Below are 20,477 nucleotides of genomic sequence, written 5' to 3'. Positions count from 1 at the left end.
TAGGCTAGATACATTTTTCTCAACCATTAGGTCATTTCCCCTCTCCGAGGTGGCACAAAATGTAATCAGGAAGGGGGGACGAGATACTGTAAATTCCCACTCCCCACACACCATTATCCTTCAAGGTCAAGTATCTTTGTCAGCCTTTCAAAAAACAAAGGGAAAACATTATCTAGGCTTACCACTGTGATTACTTACACATTTGCATTTACTATGAAAGTAAGAGTAGAGATGGGGTTGTGATTTTGATTGTACGTTGAATAAGAGGTTGTTAACCTGAAAAACAGTGGACTAGTTTATCGTAATGTTTTCTTCTGGCCTTAACATCTATTCACTTATTCATCTAGTTATTTTGCCTAATATGCTACTGGAAGGTTCTGAAGCCCAGATACTCAGATGTATTTAGGTGCCTCACTTTCAAAGCGTCTGGCCCTCAGCTACTATGGTGATGTCATCTGTGTAAGAGTGTGACTCCAGTCAACAGACTGAGTCTGAACATTTGAGATCCAGTCTAATCAGTCGAAGGCATTTATGAGCTGCTGTCTAGGTTGATAAGTAAACCTCAGTCACCCTGGTTTCTAAGCAGGGGATCACACAAGAACTGTGGTGTAATGAATTCCTCTCTCATTTCCTGTTGGTGTGAATGGAGAGTGAAAATCTCTTGACATATTGGGTGTTAGAAAAGAAAAAATGATTAGCAATTTAAATTAGTAACAGGCACTAGATGGCAGCAGAGACCAAGGAATGAGAAGCAGCATCTGCCATTTGCAAGGAGAGTTTCAAAACACCAGAGAAACCGCAAACAATTCTCACTTCTGGCCTGCTGGGCTCTGTCTCTTTCCCAGGGACGGAGAAGCATAGATGTTCACTGTTTGGGTTTTGGATCCATCCAGTTAATGACACACAGTCAGACCAGCATCGTTTTGGGCGGTATGAGTTTCACAACGTGCCTGGTTCTAATTTTAAACAACTCCAGCAAGAGGCCTTCCAGTTAGGTTGTAATGAACATCTCCCCGGATTCCCTGTGGTTTTCCTTTCTGTTGTGTGGTTCCTTTCTGTTGTGTAGTTGTAAACCAGGGATCGACAACCTTTGACATGCGGCTTGCCAGGATAAGCACCCTGGTGGGCCGGGCTGGTTTGTTTACCTGCCGTGTCCGCAGGTTCGGCCGATCATGGCTCCCACTGGCTGCTGTTCACTGCTCCAGGCCCATGGGGGCTATGGGAAATGGTGCGGGATGAGGGGTGTGCTGGCCTCTGCTTCCCGCAGTCCCCATTGGCCTGGAGTAGCGAACCGCAGCCAGTTGGAGCCACGATCGGCCGAACCTGCAGTCGTGGCAGGTAAACAAACCGGCCCAGCCAGCCAGGGTGCTTACCCTGGCGAGCCCCGTGCTAAAGGTTGCTGATCCCTGTTGTAAATTATCCAAATCATAGTTGCCAGGTGCATTAAGCAATATGACTAGCATGTCTGGAAGGCACTTGAATATTAACAAAATTAATAAAATTAATAGGCAGTAGGTTTAAAACACATGAAAGGAAGTATTTTTTTCACACAACGCACAGTCAACCTGTGGAACTCCTTGCCAGAGGATGTTGTGAAGGCCAAGACACTAACAAGATTCAGAAAAGAACTAGATAAATGCATGGAGGAAAGGTCCATCAATGGCTATTAGCCAGGATGGGCAGGGATGCAACACCAGGTTCTGAGTGTCCCTAGCCTCTGTCTGCCAGAAGCTGGGAATGGGCGACAGGGGATGGATCACTTGGTGATTCCTGTTCTGTTCATTCCGTCTGGTGCACCTGGCACTGGCCACTGTTGGAAGACAGGACACTGGGCTAGATGGACTTTTGGTCTGACCCAGTGTGGTCATTTCTATGGTTGTAAAATCAAGAGGTGACTTGACTGTGTTCTCTAAATCCCTTGACAGGGATAAATACTGGGTACTGAAAGCTTTTTGAATTTAGCAAAGAAACATAAGAAGAACCAGTGGCTGGAATCTAAAGCCAGACACATTCAGATTAGCAATAAGGCCTGTGTTCTTGGCTGGCTGAAGTGAAGGCCTGCATTCAGTTTGGTGACACTTCTCCACTTGTATGTTTGTACGTCATATGATAACTTTTGAAAACCATGTCTGATCCATTCCAGATTTTTCGGGAATGTTCTAGGCATCAGTGGGCCAAACCCTACTGTTTGTTGGGGGAAGCAGAAGGTAGAAGTGAGGAATACATGGAGCACCTTGCATCTGGGTACCAGCCCAAGCAGCTTCCATCATCTGTAGGTGTGTGTAGTGTGAAGGACTCGGGCCAGAGGGATATAAGAGGGGAGTGGAAGGCAGGCAGAGCAGCCTCAGAATGAGCAGGTGCCTCTTCCCTGCTTAGCCAAACAAGGGCTACTCCAGGCCAGTCAAGACACCTGAGGCCACTTTAACCAGTTAAGGTCGTTAGGCTAACAACGGCACCTGACTTCAATTAACTGAGAAAGGGTCAGTTAAGGCTGATAGGCTAATGGAGACAGCTGGGACCAATCATACTGCTTTACAAGCTCTCCTTGCCAGTTCTCTGGAGAGGAGCTGGAGGAGAGGAAGCAGCACTGAGCCCTGAGGTAAGGGTGAAGCTTGGGAAAGGGAAGCACGGGGAATCAGCCCAGAGAATCAAAGCAGCGTCAGTGGAGGAGGAAAGCTGCTAACAGCTGCTATCATTAGGGTCCCTGGGCTGGAACCCGGAGTAGAGGGTGGGCCCGGGTTCCCCTCTTCCTCTCCCAATGATCTACAGAGATCCCTTTGGGAGGGGAAACAGACGTTGGTCCAGACAGGAGACCAAACGGTGCCTATGGAGCTCTAAGGAGCAACAGAGACTGTGGGTATTCCACCTTCCCACCTCCCATACCGGCCTGTGATGAAAATAGCTCAGTAAGCTGTAACCTCTGCCGCCATACTGGGAAAGGGAGGTCATCTTGAGGGCCTCAGTGAGCTTCTGAGGTCACTGAATCTGCCAGGAAGTGCGGGACCCACCAATACAGACTTGGAGCTTTGTCACAGTAGATTAAATAACTGGTTGATGGCCACTACTGACACATTCCAGAATAACAACGCCCACTCCCCACAGCTCAGTTCTGCCCATCCTCCCAATACAGTTTAAATGGTGAGACCCTTAAAAGTCTTGTTTCCAGGCAGAAAAGAAATGAGAATGTGGGACTAGAGCAATGGGAAATCCTGGTCTGGAGGAAGTAGGGAATGAGTGCACAGGAAAATGCTGGCTGTGGGAATGAATGGGGGAGATCCAGGGGTGGAGGGGGAAAGGGCAGCATGAGCGGCAGAGCCCTGCTATGTGGCAGAGTGGGAGGCTGCTATGGCTGGGGAGGGGGCAGACAGACAACCTAGTCTAAGGGAGGAGTTGAGCTGGGGGTTGTGGAAGCTGGGGGCGGGGGGCTGAAGAAGGCAAGGAGCCAATGGTGAATGCCGGGAGCTTGGTCTACAGGAGCAATGGCGTGTGCCTCCTTCTGCTCTGAGATTGAGGGCGACTCGCCTCTTGGGCAGACTCCCAGAGGAAGCAGTGGAGCATCTGTCTCCCGCAGCCCTCTGGGGGGAGGCCCCGGGTCCCTTTCTGGGGGGCAGACGGCAGGGCCGCCCAGAGAATTCAGGGGGCCTGGGGCAAAGAAATTTTGGGGGCCCCTTCTATAAAAAAATTGCAATGCTATATTCTCCTGGGGGCCCTTGTGGGGTCCACGGCAAATTGCCCCACTTGCTCCCCCCCACGGGCGCCCCTGGGAAAAATAAACCTTCCGCATTTTGGCACAAACCCAGTTTTGAGAAAACTTCTTTACAAGGTATCACCGGTTCTCAGCATCAGCTAGTGCTAAAAGGCCCTAAAGCTCATTAAAAGGGTTGGACAAATATTTTCCATCAAAACTTTTTTTGGATTGAAAACTAGGGGGTTTTAAAAAGCAGAAAAAAAAATTACGCACAATGTCTGCTTTCCTTCAAAATTTGTTGTGGTTTTTTTTTGATTGAAAAGCTGAAATTAGTCTGCCAAAACTGAACATGGTTTGAGGTTTCAGAAGTGTGTGGCCAAATATTTGCTGCTTGCTGTGTTTGATTGTTTAAAGAAACAATAAAAAAATTCTGCTTAAAAAAAAATCCAAAACTTTTGAACCACCTCAGCTTGTAACCAAACACCTGAGCCCATCCAGGCAGAGATTTTTCCAAGTTTCTGATACTCTGCTGGCTTCCTTGACTCAAATCTGTCTCCATAACTTTGGGTTCATTTAGGTTAGAACATAAGAACAGCCATACTGGGTCAAACCAAAGGCCATCCTGCCCAGTATCCTGTCTGCTGACAATGGCCAATGCCAAGTGCCCCAGAGGGAGTGAACCTATCAGGTAATGGTCAAGTGATCTCGCTCCTGCCATCCATCTCCATCCTCTGACAAACAGAGGCTAGGGACACCATTCCTTACCCATCCTGGCTAATAGCCATTAATGGACTTATCTCCATGCATTTATCTGTTTCCTAGAGAATGGCTCGATGGGGTCCCTCACAAACTGGAGACGGTTACTGTGGGTTTTTCTTTACTATAGCTTATGTACATACTCCACGAACTGAGCATTTGAGCTTGTTCCAGAATCTGGGATGAGCCTATGTTGTCCAAACTGAAATGCTCAAAATAGCACATGCATGTGAATGGACACAGGGTGCTAAATTAAATTAATCCAGGGGTTCTCAAACTGGAGGTCAGGACCCCTCAGGGGGTCACGAGGTTATGACTGGGAGTTGTGAGCTGTCAGCCTCCACCTCAAACCCCGCTTTGCCTCCAGCATTTATAATAGTGTTAAATATATAAAAAAGTGTTTTCAATTTATAAGGGGGCGGGTCGCACTCAGAGGTTTGCTATGTGAAAGGGTCACCAGGACAAAAGTTTGAGAACAACTGAATTAACACCTCTGAAGCCTCAGGAATGCAGGGGAGGGGGGTCTCCCTTGGTAGGGTTGGGAAGGATATTGCTCTTCTCATGTGATCCCTCCCCCCAGTGGCTAGTTTCAAATGAAGCTCCCCTCCCCTGACATGAATCTCCCTATGGCACTGAAATTAAATACAGACTATAATTTGGCATTTGAGAAGTGAAAGGGATGGGAGCCCTAATGGAGAAGCTCACAGCTTGGCTCTTCTGCAAGCCTCAAACTGCTGAATGAGCTTTAGGGTAGGGAAGGCTGCGCCTCCCAAACAGCCTGGCCCTACCCCCTATCCGACCCCCATCCACTTCCTGCCCCCCAACTGCCTCCCTCAGAATCCCCGACCCATCCTGGTCCTTGCCCCCTCACCGTCCCCCAGAGACACTGTAACTGGGTCAGACTCACCCCTGCGGCACCTCCTGCTGGTTGGCCTTGGGAATTAGCTCAGTCCAGCGTCTGGAGCGCCCTCTGCAGGCTGGTGATCCGCCTTCCAGCTACTGGCTCCCGTGTCCCTCCAACTGGGTCTCCCCTCCCAGGGGAACCCTCCACCCCACTATCCCCACTTTGCCTCAGGGTATGGCTACTGCCAGTCATTGTCTAGCCCCACACCCTGGGGCAGACTGCAGTGTCAGCCACTCATCCCAGGCAAAGGGGTTTGGCTACCCCTGGGCTACCCTCTGCAACCCCCAGTACCTCTTGGCCTATAGCTAGGCTGCAGCCTGGGGCTCTCCAGCTCCCCAGCCCTGCTCCACTCAGGGACTCTCTCTCAGCTCCCTGCAGCCAGGCCCATCTCCTCCTGAATACAGAGAGAGACTGTCTTGGCTTCTGGCTTCCCTGGCCTTCTTATAAGGCCCTGCAGCTCTGTTTGGGGCGTGGCCCCTGCTGCAGCCACTTCCCCCAATCAGCCCAGCCTAAAGCCCTTCCCAGGGCTGTTTTAAAGCCCCAAAGGGCAGGAGCGAGTAGCCATCCCACTACAGACCCCCACCCCCACAACCACCACCCTGGGACCCCACCCCTGCTCCCTATCTGCCCCAACCCCTATCCACCCCCCTGGAACACCCACAATCCAACTCCCCCCACTCCCTGCCCCCTGACCGGCCCCCCAACCTCCTCCCCCTCCCTGTGCCCTGACTGTCCCCAGGACTCCCTGCCCCTTAGCCAAACCCCCCGGCCCCAGCCTCTTACCCCCGGCTCCCTCCTCACCCAGAGTCTCAGCGCCTCGCCGGAACAGCCGCAGCGTGTGTCCCGCGGGGCCGGAGCCCCGCCACGCTCCGAGCCGCGTGGGGAGGGGGCGGGGCTGGGAGCTCACGCCGAGCGGAGGGAGCTGAGCTCAGCCCGGAGCTCCCAGCCCCGCCCCCTCCCCACGCGGCTCTGAGCGGGCGGGGCTCAGGGGCCCCGCCGGACACACGCTGCGGCGCTGTCTGAGACGCCGCTTGATGCGCTGAGGCTCCAGGAGAGGGGCGGAGGCGGGAGCCCGGGGCCCGGGGCAAATTGCCCCCTTTGCCCCCCCCCTCTGGGTGGCCCTTGGGATACATATTTGAAAAGAAAAAAGAGAGAACTTCATTTAAAAATCTTGAAACTATGTTTTGAATTTTTCAAATTATTTTTTATGATTCATTTTTTTGGCCAAAATTAATCTCTGAATTCAGACTGAATTTACAAATGATTTTTCTTGATCTGAAACTTCATTTTTTTACATAGTAAATTATTAATGTGACAAATTTCACCAAGCTGTGTTTCTAAATTCATTTTGTCTGGCTTTAACATCCAGCCAATGCATCTTGTTCTGCATGTCTCTGCTAAGTTGTTGTAGCTGTGTTGATCCCAGGATATTAGAGACAAGATCAGTGAGGTAATGTCACCACAGACTTTAAATTTTGAGAGAAGCACCTTCATACTTTCCTCCATGCTACCCCTCCTGATTCGGAAGAGCACCCAGTAAATATATGCTAAATACCTCACAGACTTCCGTCAAACTCCCCTTCCCTGTGATTCCTAGCAAACAAACCTGACAACACTCAGGCAGCTATTTTACTTAGATCACTGACAGTGCTGGTCAGCGTCTCAATCTCATTGTTTCATAGTGATACCCCTTTTCTCACCTGTTGTCTCTTGTGTTATACGATGTATCCTCTTTGGGGCTGGGACCATGGCTTTGGTCTATGTTTGTACTGTACCTAGCACAGTGGGGTCATGCTTTATGACTGGCACTCTTTGGGATGGCCACAATACACATTATAGATAATACAAAACTAGGAAGTGAGTAGGAATGTTTCAAGGACTTCAGTGGGGACAGGATGTCACTTCTGTTGTTCAGCTGGAAGTCACCTTCAATGAAATTTGAAGCTATAACTCCCCTTCATGATTTGGGGAATCACCCTTGTACCCGTGCAGGAAATTTCCTCTTTAGAAGTCACTGAAAAGAGGAAAAAGAACTGCAATACCCAAGGTCACAGAGAAGGTCTCTGGCAGAGGTTGGAATTCACCACTGATTTCCTAAGCTGCATTCTTACCATAGTAGCATCAGTCATATGGTGACCTGACTTTTCTGTATGTTTCCATGTCTTGCTATGAAAACACGTGAGATGGGAAATAGTGACCGAACCCTTTCAACTCCCGCTGGGGAAAAGAGAAACAACACATTATCATGCTCTTTCTGAAGAGATTTTTCGGCATGTTGGCAGCAAAGCTCTTTATCTAATTGATCTCAGGGGTCCCAGCCAGCAACTACAGATAAAAACATCAGAGACTACAACTATTACAGATGGGAATTGGAAAAGGAGGGGTTATGTGATGCAGGCAGTGGTCACCCATGTTTATCCCTGTATTCTCGTATGCAGAAAGGCACACACTGACACACCTAAATTGGAGAATCTCAACTCAGCAGCTTCAGAATTTGTGTGATCATTTTGGTTCTTGTTTGGGGTATTTCTAAGGTCTCTGTTATCAGAGGGCGTGAGTGGGAATGCCCAGCATATGACAGCAGGGGTGGGATTTTGAAGTGATAATGCTTTGACGAGCTCGGTGGGTAATCTTACTGTTTTGTTTTGCGGCATGAGATTGAAATCCCAGTTCCATTATGCTAGGCAAAGCGAGTCACTGACCCAACATTTTCCAGGCTTGATATAAAATAAGACTCAGATATATGGCTACGATAAAAAGAACAGTTTGTGACCAGGGAGTGCAATTTAAGACTGAGAAGCGTATGATAAATGTGACACAGTGAGGTAACGCACAACAGCTGCCATTCTTGAGTATCTCACTGATAGCTTGGCACAGGTGAGGTGGGAAGTTAGATTTGAAGACGGACAATGAGTTAGGAGATTTTTACTCGGTATGAGTCTGTGAGGTTTGCTTTCACCTTAGCAGACACAATGCCACTGCCATTATTCTAGGAATCCCCATTAAGGGATACATTTAATTAGGGAAATGCTAGATTTGTTTCATTGTCTTAGTCAAGTGGTATCCGGGAGCCCAAAACCCATTGTAAAAAAATCCAGAAACCCAAGCTAATAGCTAGTATGGCTTATTGCAAAACGGGCACCTCACAGGAATAAGTTCCCTCAAACTCCTGGAGAAATACTGTATGTATAAATATCCCCTGTCTGTGTGTTCCATTCTATGCATCCGAAGAAGTGAGCTGTAGCTCACGAAAGCTCATGCTTAAATAAATTTGTTAGTCTTTAAGGTGCCACAAGTACTCCTGGTTTTTTTGCGGATACAGACTAACACGGCTGCTACTCTGAAACCTGTTGAAAAAGGGAGGGTTTGGGGAGATGCACCCTGGAACCTGTTTGAGAAAAGCCAGGGAGCTTCTGCAGGTTGTGTGTGATGCACACAGAAGCCTTCCCCACTGATGAATATTTATGTCCTCACTCTCCATGTCTCCAACTCTGTAAGTATCTCTGCATGGGCAGTTTCGCGGTGTGAATCCCAAACTACGGGAAGCTCTCTATTGACTCTGGAGAAATTTGGACCAGACCCTGAAGGTCTAAACTGATTGATCCAACTGATATAAAACTTAACCATTCAAACTATTCCTCCATTCAATATAATGAGAGGCGCTGGGTGTCTATGAGCGAAGAGAATGAAGCTAGGAGCTTCTAAGGAATAAATTTCCTAATTTTTAATCAGTGACCTATGTGACTAGAAGGAACCTTGAGCAGTCATATAGTCCACCCCCCCCCCGCCCCGCGCTGAAGCAGTACCATGTAAACCTACACCATCCCTGACAGGTATTTGTCTAACCTGTTATTAGAAACCTCGACGGACAGGGATTCCACAACCTCCCATGGTAATGTATCCCAGTAATTAACTATTCTTATAGATAGAAAGTTTTCCCAAGGATTGAAGCTATTTTTTTCTTCTTGCTGATTAAGTGCATTTCTCCTTGTCCTACATTCAGTGGACATGGAGAACAATTAATCCCCATCCTCTGTAGAACAGCCAGTAACATACTGGAAATCTGTTATCGGCTCTCCCCTCAGTCTTCTTTTCCCAAGACTAAACATGCCTATTTTTTAAACCGTTGATCATGGTAAGATTTCTAGCCCTTTTATAATAGTTGTTGCTTCACTCTAGATCCTCTCCAATTACTTGACTGTTTTAAAAGTGGAATCCAGAACAGGACAGAGTACTGCTGCTGCAGCGTCACCAGTGTTCAGCAAAGCTGGACAATTACCTCCCGCATTATAAACAGAACGCTCCTGTGAATAACCTCAGTATGATAGTAGCCTTTTTTGCAACCATTTCACTGACTCATATTCAATTTATGATCTACGATAACACTCAGATCCTTTTCAGCAGTACTAATGCTTCACCAGTTACTCCCCATTTTGTAGCTGTGCATCTGGTATTTTTCTTCCTCAGTGCAGTACTCTGCACTTGTCTTTATTGAATTCCACTGTGTTGATTTCAGATAAATTCGTCAATATGTCAAGGTTGGTTTGATTTTTAATCCTGTCCTCCCAAGTGCTAGGAACATCTTCCACCTTGTTATCATCTGCAAATTTTGTAAGTGTAATCGCCAATCCATTATACAAGTCATTAATGAAAATATTGAGTTGTACTGGACTCAGCACAGACCCTTGCAAGATTCCACTAGACACTTTCCCTCACTTTGAAATTGAATCACTGATACCTGGTCTTTAAGTTCAGTTTTGCCCCCACTTCACAGTAATTTCATGTAAACCACATTTCCCTACTTTGATTATGAGAATTTCACATGGGAATGTGTCACACACCTTACTAAAATCAAGACATGTCATGTCTACAGCTTCCTAACTCTCCAGCAGACCAATAATCAGTTAAAAGGAGGAAATTAGAATGGTTTGGCATGATTTGTTCTTGAAAAATTCATGTTAGCTATTACTTAAAATCCTATTATCCTCTCGGTGCTTACAACTTGAGTGTTAAATAATTTGTTCCAGTATCTTTCCAGGTATACAAGTTAGGATGTATAGTCTATAATGCCCAGGTCCTCTTTGTCCTCTTTTTTAAAGACGGAGTATTTTTCATTTGACTTTTGCCTTTGTGATTAAGAAACTAGAAGGATACCCAATTAACATGGCACAGATTAAATGGACTAAAAAGTGGGTACTGAACGGTCTCAAACTGGAATTATATATGGACAATCATCACTGAGTGTGGGTGGTTTTAGTGGGGTCCCACAGGGTTTGGTTCTTGGCCCTGTGCTTTTTAATATTTTTATCAATGACCAGGACAAAAACAAAAAAACAAAACTTTCGTATGAGGGTATATAATCATTGAAATAACTTTCCAAGCCTTGTGGTGAATTTTGCATCACTGGAAATTTTAAAATAAAGCTTTGATTTTTTTTTAAAGCTATGCTCTAGTTCTAACAGTAACTAATTCAGGGACATTCCTTAGACTGTTCTATAGAGGCGATCAGGATAGTTGATCATACTCCTGCCTTCTGGCCTTATGCAACCTGCGCCGTCTTTCCTGACTCATATATGGTCCTCACGTTCCATGTGCCGATGGTAATCCTCCTGGTTGCAAGAAGGGTGATCGGCTTAGTGGCTTCCTCGCGGCTTTCACCACCCAGCGTCATGCATCTTCGAGTTGAAGACCCTTCTTTTTCCAGGCTAAAAGTCTCTGTTATCTCTATTGTTGGCGTTTCTGTAGCAAGTTGATTTTTTTTACAGGGCCTTATAATCAATGAAAAAATGTGGCAAAACTTAGAAATGTTTAAAATAAAATTATTTTCATTCTCCCTTCTCCTCCAGTTCTCTCTCTCTCTCTAACTATCAGTAATTGTTTTTAGTTGCTCTATCAAGATTGTTTCATTGAGCCCATGTCTGTTAGGCACCCAATTCCCATTGAAGAGATTAGTGCTATTTATTTACAGATTTTTCCTTTAAGTGTTCTGTCCCTATTGTCCAATAGGCTCTGGTTTTGACATGTTTTTAATATTTTTTCTTTAAAGACGAGTGAAGAATGGACAACCAGACCGTGGTGGTGGAATTCATCATTGTGGGACTGTCCAACAATCACCATGTCAACATCATCCTGTTTGCGGTTCTATCAGTTGTTTTCTTCTTGACTGTGATAGGAAACATCACTGTTGTCACCCTCTCTTTGGTGGACCATCGCCTCCAGTCCCCCATGTATTTCTTCCTCAGGAACTTCTCCCTCTTGCAAATCTGCTTCAGCTTAGTCATCATGCCCAGGTTCCTCTACAGCCTCCTGACAGAGAGAAAATTTATTTCCCTCCCTGGTTGTTTCCTTCAGTTGTTGTTGTTCTTTGTCGTGGGATCCTGTATATTTTTCCATGTGTGTACGATGTCCTTTGACCGCTACATGGCTATCTGCCATCCCTTGCGTTACAGCACCATCATGAATGGCAGGGTCTGCTTCCAGTTAGTGCTGGGCTGCTGGGTGATGAGTTTTCTCTTACTATTTCCCCCAACGTTTATGGTTGTGCTGTTACCGTTCTGTGGCCCCAATGTCATAAACCATTTCTACTGCGATATAGCTGCATTGCTCCAACTCTCCTGCATCGACACGGGACACATTGAGTTAATGCTCTTGGTTGCATATGTAGTGGCCTTACCTGGCACTTTAACAGTCATCATAATTTCCTATGGCTGTATCATCTGTACTATCATGCGGATCCCATCCACCGCAGGGAGGAAAAAGGCCTTTTCCACCTGCTCTGCTCACCTCATAGTTGTTACGATACTGTACAGTAGCACCATCTTCAGGTACATCCGACCAGGTCAGCGGGGCACTCAGGACTTTGACAAAGTTGTGTCCCTGGTGTACTGTGTGGTGACTCAACTCTTTAACCCCTACATCTACGCTCTCCGCAACGAACAAGTCAAACAGGCTCTGAAGGACATATTTGGCCGAACAATTTCTAAGTGTCTGAGGATATCATGAAAATCTGGAACCCCAAAGATACAGGAGTGAAGAGAACATGGATGGTCCTTGACTTCGTGCCTGGCTTCACAATGGGCTTGGTGGGTCCTGAGCTGTTAACAGGGGTGAATTTATCTCCTCATGTCGAGGTTGATAAATTGTATGCCCAAAAGGGATCCCCAGATCAACAAGTGTGAGCTCCTGATAACACATGCCACAGAATTCCACCAATTAGTTACGCACTGAGACTAGTAACTCATGTCTAATGAAAGTGTGTCTTCCTGAACGGCATCCAGTCTTGACTGGAAGACTTCAAGAGATGGAGACTCTTTCTTGGTACTTTGTTCCCAAAATAGAAACTATTAGGTTTTTCTTGGTGAAATGAAACACTAAACAAAATCCAGTTTGGGAAGAACGTTTCTTTAACATCTTGCTAAATTGTTGAAAAGTGAGAACTTGTGATTTTTGAAGATGTTGAAATAAATGTTTTCAATTATTATTTTCCATTTTTTTGTGGTCAGGTCTATTCTTTGAATTCACACTGAATTCACAAATACCTTTAGCTGACCTGAAACTGTATTTTTTACATAGGAAATTATTCATCTGAAAAAATTCTCCCGGCTCTGTCATTTCAACATGTGCGGTTTTAGCATCCAGTCAATAGCTCTTGTTCTGCCTTTCTCTGTTAGGGGCACTTCTCCTGGGAAAGGGGTACAAGAAACACTGCACAACCCACAGGAGGGATAAATGGCTCCTCACAGAGGCTAAAACGGCTGCTTAGTTGCTAAGATATGTGCACATCTTACTGTTTTGGTTGCCTCATCTCTAGTACCCTGCCTTGGTCTGCTTGTTTGTACCATTCACCTGTTATGCCATATTGTTAGTAGTACTGTTTTTCCTGTTAACTCTGAGATATTTGGACTGAGATCAGCACCCCTTGCCACTGGGCATTAAGTAGACAACTACAAGAGAGAACTCTGGCAAATGTAACTCTTCTAATCTAATGAATAGAGTTGGATAATGAGAAATATTTGGTTTCCTCTTTGCTCTTGGAAGGGGATATTCTCAAGGGTGCATGTGGAGTCAGGGGCAAATCCTGGCTTCACTGAAATCTTTCTTGCTTCAAAGGTCATTGTCAAAGTGAAGGCCCATGGGTTCCTCCAGTGGGTTCCTCTTGACACTTCCTCAGATATAAGCAATTTGTCTCCATTCTATAGCCATGTCCTATCCCCATCCTACCAATCATCTCTCATGCACTATTAAGACATCGTCTCCATCCTGCAATTGGCCATTGATGCCAGCTTGTTTTATCCACTTTACATTTTCAAACAGGCAGCTTCATGCTCTCCTCCAGGCTGCCCCTCAGGACTAAGGCGAAGATTTTGTTGCGGGTATTTTTAGTAAAAGTCAGGGACAGGTCACGGGCAATAGAGAAAAATTCACAGAAGCCGTGACCTGTCCCTGACTTTTACTAAAAATATCCATGATAAAATGGGAAGCTGCTGGGCAGCTGCGGGGGCTGGCTGGGAGCTCTGGGGTGCATGGAGCTCCAGCGTCCCCCTTCCATGCACTGCTTGGAACTGCAGGGGTCCCCCTGCTGCCCGCTGCAGGCAGGGAGCAACAGGGGTCCCCCTGCCACATGCAGCGGGTGGGGAGCTGTGGGGGTCCCTCACTGCATGCAGCAGGCGGGGGGATGTGGGGATCTGCCTGCCACGCACTGCAGGCAGGGACATGGTGGAACCCTGCAGCTCCCAGACGCCACAGGCTGAAGTCACAGAGCTCTTTGGAAGTCACGGATCCGGTGATTTCCGTGACAAAATCGTCGCTTTACTCACGCTAAGGAAGAGCACCCAATAAACGTCTGCAAAAGCTACTGAGCTCCTTCAAACTCTCCTCTGCTGTGATTCCTTCCACACAAACTCGACAGCTGTTTTGCTGAGCCCACTGTGCATCATGCTGATGGACGCTATCGCACCGATTACCCAGCCGATTCTTGTCTTATATTTTGTGACCTCTTCTGGGCAGAGGCTCTGGGGCAGTTCTTAGCACGATGGGACGCTGGTCTGCAACATGGAGCCTATAAGACTAGCCTGCTTGCTTGCATAGATACATCTTTTCTTATAGTTTAAGTATTTGGTTTATTGTAATAGGTTTATAGATTTATATTAAAGTAAGTTCGGCTGCAATGCAAGAGACCTACGGGCCATATCCTGTATGTTACACTACGGCAAAGTTACCATATCGATACTGAGACCTTTTACTCAGAAAGCAAAGTTGACCTTTATCTTGTTACCTAAATAGCTGAGTACCCACCCCTATGTCTATGACCTTTTATCTAGCTCAATAGACAATGGAGAATGGCATGGGCGGGGTGGGGGGGAGTAATGTACCCACAGACTTACCAGGTACACAACAAGGGAACTTATGTGGTAGGTACATGTCATCAATACGCACAAACAGACTAGCCTATGGGGTAAGTGTACCCTAACATTTTGTGGGTGAGGAATGAAATGTGGGCATAGGAGGAAGGATTTCCAGCACTTGTGCCCTATAAAAGAGGTGACCCACCTCGCTAGAGTACTCTGCTCTATCATTCTCACTTACTTCCTCCACTCGCTCTCTCCGTTCTATCTATCTACAATGACTCCTACTATCAGTTGGCTGGACTTGTTCTTCTTAAACTTTACGTTTCGAGGGAACTAGGCTAAGCTTGGTTTCCCTAATTTTTATTCTTAGTTTGTTTATTAGGTTTTGATTTTAAGTTAGTCAAGTAAACCCTAAGTTAGTTTTGATAGCTCCTAGCATTAGCTTTTTCTAAGCCCTGCATCCCTCACCCAAGAAATGAGAAACCTGAACTGCAAGGCTGGTCCTGTGTCTCTTACCACCAGGTTATCAAGGAAGGGTGTGAGTATGTTAACCAAAGCTTTGTTGCATATAATACTATATTCTTATATGTATCTTTTGAATAGCAGTAATGCAGCTGTAACTTTGTAACTCTGGGTATTTTACCATTTACTTACTATTATTGATTTTAACAAAAAGTCTTTATGACTATATCTGTCTCAGTGTGAGCTTCCTGTCACACCCCCAGGGTCCTTTGTAAATTCTGTGGAGCCTGATGCGGGACAAGAACTTTTATCTTCCGATCAAACGGATTGACAAGCCTAAAACTCATACTAATTAATATTAACAATTAATCAGTAATATTCCTATTTAATTAAATGAATAAATTACAGTTAAATAAATTTAAATAGATAAATTAAATTAATATTATTAACAAATCCTAAATCAGGCTACAGACAGGCGTTTCTAGGCTTGTCAAAACCAGTTGTGTCCCCCAAGCAAATGGCTCACCATCTGCAAAGGCAAGGCAGTTTCGCAGCCAAAGGCACACAAGGAAGTGGCATGAGCAGCATCACGTCTGACCACCATTGGGTGACCTAATCCAATGGATCAGGTACTAACTTTGCAGCTGGACCTGGCTTTTCCCCGTGAGCACGAGGGAGACTCAAATGGATGAGTGGGGGGATTGTAATCCTGCCCCTTAAATACTCAGTGAGAAACCGCACTCCTAGGCATGGCCACAATATAAATGATAGATAATAATAATAGTAGTATATGAAACCCAGAGGGAGTTTCTCCAGTGACTTCAATAAGGTCAGGATTTCACTCTAGGAGTCCAGTTCATATTCACTTTCAATGTCATCAAAATTCATAACTGCCCTTCGTGCCTTTGGGAATTACCCGTGTACCCGTTCAGAGCATTTCCCCAAAGGAAGTGACCAAAACGAGGACCAAGAACTGAAAATCTCCCACATGAAACTCAATGACAAGTTATTCTGAGACAGCCTCATAGTTGGGGTCAGACACCTGGTTACTCCTGCTATTGTGCCTGGACACAAATGACATTGCATGATGTGGTGTGACAGAGCAATAAGCTTCTACTCTCAATATGTTTCATTCTTTTGGGTCACCTTCAATTCCATTCCCCGGCCAACTGTTCCTTTAGCTATTTGGGCTCTGTGGTGCCTAGATGCTTTTAAAAATCCCATTAGATACCTAAATATCTTTACCAGTCCAGCCCTAAGTGACTTGCCTGAGCTTGTGGAGGGGTGGGTGGGAAAAGCAGGAATTAAACACTGCTTTCCCAAGTCCTGTTCTAATATGTTAAGCACAAGAACATCAGTTATAAGGGCATCTAACTCTGTCCAAGTTTGCTGAATCTTTTCCCTGACTTGCCACGAAAACAAGTGAGGTGGGAGATGGTGACAGAACCCATTGTCTTCTCCGTGTGGAAGAGAGACATCACATTTGTGACAGACCCAGACCAGCGGGGTACAGGAGTCTGGTCCTATTTGGTATACAGGAAGTAGGCGGGCGAAGCCGGCCCACTGCTAAAGGACCTCCCCCCAGCCTAAGGGGAGGATCCACAGGTCTGGGATACCAACTAAGTACGTGGGACAACAAATGAAAAAAACAGGATCGGGAGTGAGGTTATAGCACTAAACGAAGGGAACCTGACGGGGACACTGAGCAGAGAACCCCGGACAACGCCCACTGCTCCTCGAAGGCGTCGAGGGAGCCAGTGGACGCCGCCCAGAGGAACTCTGCCCGGATGCGTGAACGGACGGAAGAGCGGAAATAGGCCCCACAGTCGCAGGAAATCCCGTCGGCCAACCTCCTTTCCCTGGTTTTGTAGATGGCTAGTTTGGCCAGGGCCAAGAGGAGGCTGACAAGGAAATCCCACGACTTTGGGGGGCCACGGATGGGGCTTGCATAGATAAACAGGTGAGGGGAAAAGTGCAACCAAAAACGCAATAGGAGATCCAAGAGGAGCCGGAACAGGGGCTGCAACCTGGCCCACTCCAAATAAACGTGTGCCAGGGTCTCCTTCATGCCGCAAAAGGGACAGGTGTTGGGGACAGGGGTAAACCGCGCCAAATACACGCCTGTGCTCACAGCCCCATGAAGGAGCCGCCAACTGACATCCCCGGTGGGCCTCGGGACCAGGGCAGAATATAAGCTTGCCCACCGGGACTCCTCACCCTCGAGAGGTGGCAAGAGGTCCCGCCATTTTGTATCACAGCAGGACGCGAGGGTGGGGTAGTGAAGAGTGTGGAGCACGAGCGTGTACAGATGTTTTCTTGGCGCGGTCTGGAACAGAACCGGCTGCAGATCGGGCAGCCGGCTCGCAGTGAAAGGGTGAGGGGGCCGATTGGGTCCATGGGGCAGGGGCCCGATAAAAAGGTCCACGGGGCCTGGGGTGGAGGGTGGGCGGGGCGTGCCCTCTCGCAGGACCCGGTTGAGGTAGGCCCGAGCAGCGGGCAGTAAAGTGGCCTTCTCCTCCTGAAGTACGCGCCGGGGAGTATGAGGTCCTGAGAGCCCCATACGCTGAGCGAGCATCAGGGGATCCAGCCAGTCTCCCCGGTCGGAGTCCAGGACTAGTTGATTCAGCACCAGCGCCCTCCCCCGGAGAGAGAGGCACTGGAGTAGTCCTGTCCATCTCCAGAGCCGCGCCCTCACCCCGCCCTCTAAACTGTGCCAGTTCTCCAGCGGAGATGGATGTGTGGCAGAAAGGTAAACGCCGACATAGAGCAGCGGACCCACGCTCCACCGGATGGCCTGAAGCGCGGGTGGGAGGGAGCTCGCCTGCCGAGTAAATGGCCTGGCAAGCCCCCACCCGCGCCAAGTCGCCCGGGTCCTGGTCCATGAGGAGCACATCATTGGCATATGCCGACAGGACCAGCCGCAGCTCCGGCTCCCGAAGCACCAACCCCATCAGCCTCCGACGGAGGAGACAGAGGAAGGACTCGATCGCCAGGGCGTACAGCTGACCCGAGAGGGGACACCCCTGTCGTACTCCCCGCCCGAAGCTGACCGGCTCGGTCAGGGTCCAGTTGAGCCTGACCAGACACTCCGCGGAAGCGTACAGCACCTGGAGAAAACCCACAAACTGGGGTCCGAAGCCGAACGCTTGCAGAGTGCTCAGGAGATACCCGTGGTCCACCCTGTCGAACGCCTTCTCCTGATCCAGGGACAAGAGGGCAAACGACAGACTATCCCTACACCCTAATTCCAGAAGGTCCTGGACCAGATACAGGTTATCAAAGATCGTGCGGCCCGGGACGGTGTAGGTCTGGTCTGGGTGGACCACGTCCGCCAGCACGGACCCTAGCCGCAGCGAGATGGCCTTGGCAACGATTTTGTAGTCCGTGCTGAGGAGCGAGACGGGACGACAATTCCATAAGTCACGGAGGTCCCCCTTCTTCGGCAATAAGGCGAGCACGGCTCGCCTGCACGAGAGAGGGAGGACCCCGCCCCGCAAAGACTCGGCCCAAACGGTGACTAGTTCTGGGCCGAGGATGTCCCATAACACGCGGTAGAACTCCACGGTCAGCCCGTCCATGCCCGGAGACTTATTGGTGGGCATGCGACGGAGGGCTTCCGAGAACTCGGCCAGAGTGAGAGGCAGCTCCAGCCGGTCCCGGTCGCCCGCGCCGACCGTCGGGAGTCCATCCCAGAGCACTCTGCAAGCATCAGGATCGGTCGGATCCGGGGAGAAAAGAGCCGCGTAGAAGGCCCTGGCCCTCCCACACATCTCCGCCAGATCCGTGAGGGGGGTGCCGTCCTCCGCCAGGAGGCAGGTGACGTGCCTTTTGGCCCCCCTCCTTTTCTCCTGGGCCCCTATCCACCCCCTGAGTCCTGACAGACACCCCTCCCCCCCGGAACACCCACAAACCAACCAACCCCCATTCCCTGCCCCCTGACCCCCCCCAACCTCCGCACCCTCCCTGTGCCCTGACTGTCCCCGGGACTCCCTGCCCCTTAGCCAAACCCCGCCCCCCGGCCCCAGCCTCTTACCCCCGGCTCCCTCCTCACCCGGAGCCTCAGCGCCTCGCTGAACAGCTGCAGCGTGTGTCCCGCGGGGCCTGAGCCCCGCCCCGCTTCTAGCCGCGTGGGGAGGGGGCGGGGCTGGGAGCTCCAGCAGGGCCTGAGCCCCGCCCCGCTTCTAGCCGCGTGGGGAGGGGGCGGGGCTGGGAGCTCCACGCCGAGCGGAGGGAGCTGAGCTCAGCCCGGAGCTCCCACCCCCGCCCCTCCCCACGCGGCTCTGAGTGGGGCGGGGCTCAGGGGCCCCCCCCAGACATGCCGCTTGATGCGCTGAGGCTCTAGGAGAGGGGCGGAGCCGGGAGCCTCAGCTGTTCTCTTGGGGGCCCCTGCGGAGCACGGGGCAAATTGCCCCCTTTGCCCCCCCCTCTGGGTGGCCCTGGGCAGATGTTAGTCAAACAAAAGTTCTTGAGCTCCCGCCAAGCAGGAAGTTGGACTAGATGATCCAAATGGTCCCTTCTGGCCTTAAAATCCTGGGTATGAGCCGTTGGGTTTTTAATGGCTAGTTCCATGGGCAGCGCGGTGCAGCAGACACCCAGCAGCAGCGTTTTGTAAGGTGACTAGAAATAGACATTAGCACCAGAAACCCCCCGGACGGCTCTCTCTGCCTTGATCTCTGTCTGTCACTGGCTCTCTCCCTGGGACCCCGGAGCAGAGATCAGAACAAGATAACTGGGCCCGGCTGGGCAATGCGCAGAGCTGCTCCATTCCACAGGCCTGTGAAAGTCAGTGAGAGTTGGGGAGAGCAAGCGCTGGAGGTGGGGGGACGGGAGTGAGTGGGGGTTGGGGCCCTGGAGAAGGGACGGGCAGGGGCAGGGCAGGGGTGTTTGGGTTTCTGGGATTAGACAGTTGGCAACTCTACCTCTGTCTGCTGGACTGAAGTTATGAAATATTTGCTCCCCGTGTAGATAATGAGGGGTTGAAATCAAGTCACCTCCGTAGCCTTCTCTTTGTTACGGTAAATTAGCACTCAAGGGGCAAATCACAGCGCGGCCTTCTCATCCGTTTAGCATTCCCGAGGCCCTGCCCGGAACCCGCTCCAACTTAGCAATGTTCTCCTTGAATTGTGGGCACCACCAGAGCTGGCCCCGGGGTTCCAGCAGCAGCCACACCAGTGCCTTCCCTTTCGGTTGTATTGTACACGTCCCAGAACACTCTCTGTCGGCTGCGTCCACACTCCCCAAACCAGCCCTGCCAGAGACCATCAGAGCTGTTCCGGTGGTACAGGATGTCTGAGAAGAGAACCCCCTTGATCAGAATCAA

At 49.0% G+C, this 20,477-nt stretch overlaps 1 protein-coding gene across 1 annotated transcript; it reads left to right on the top strand.

Annotated features, from left to right (window-relative positions):
* The first annotated feature begins 11,405 nt into the window (after positions 1 to 11,405).
* Positions 11,406 to 12,640, top strand: LOC123347198 (olfactory receptor 6C4-like). The gene has a single exon (XM_044984583.1). The coding sequence runs from the start codon at positions 11,406 to 11,408 to the stop codon at positions 12,348 to 12,350; it is 945 nt and encodes a 314-aa protein (XP_044840518.1). The 3' UTR covers positions 12,351 to 12,640.
* Positions 12,641 to 20,477: the final 7,837 nt, after the last annotated feature.

This window comes from Mauremys mutica, chromosome 13, assembly GCF_020497125.1.
Source record: "Mauremys mutica isolate MM-2020 ecotype Southern chromosome 13, ASM2049712v1, whole genome shotgun sequence".
NCBI classification, from domain to species: Eukaryota; Metazoa; Chordata; order Testudines; family Geoemydidae; genus Mauremys; species Mauremys mutica.
The sequence above is the reverse complement of the archived record's forward strand: the minus strand, read 5'-3'. Positions and strand labels throughout refer to the sequence as shown.

Coding starts and splice junctions, on each gene's coding strand:
- LOC123347198 (XM_044984583.1), top strand. CDS start 11,406: ATGGACAACCAGACCGTGGTGGTGGAATTCATCATTGTGGGACTGTCC.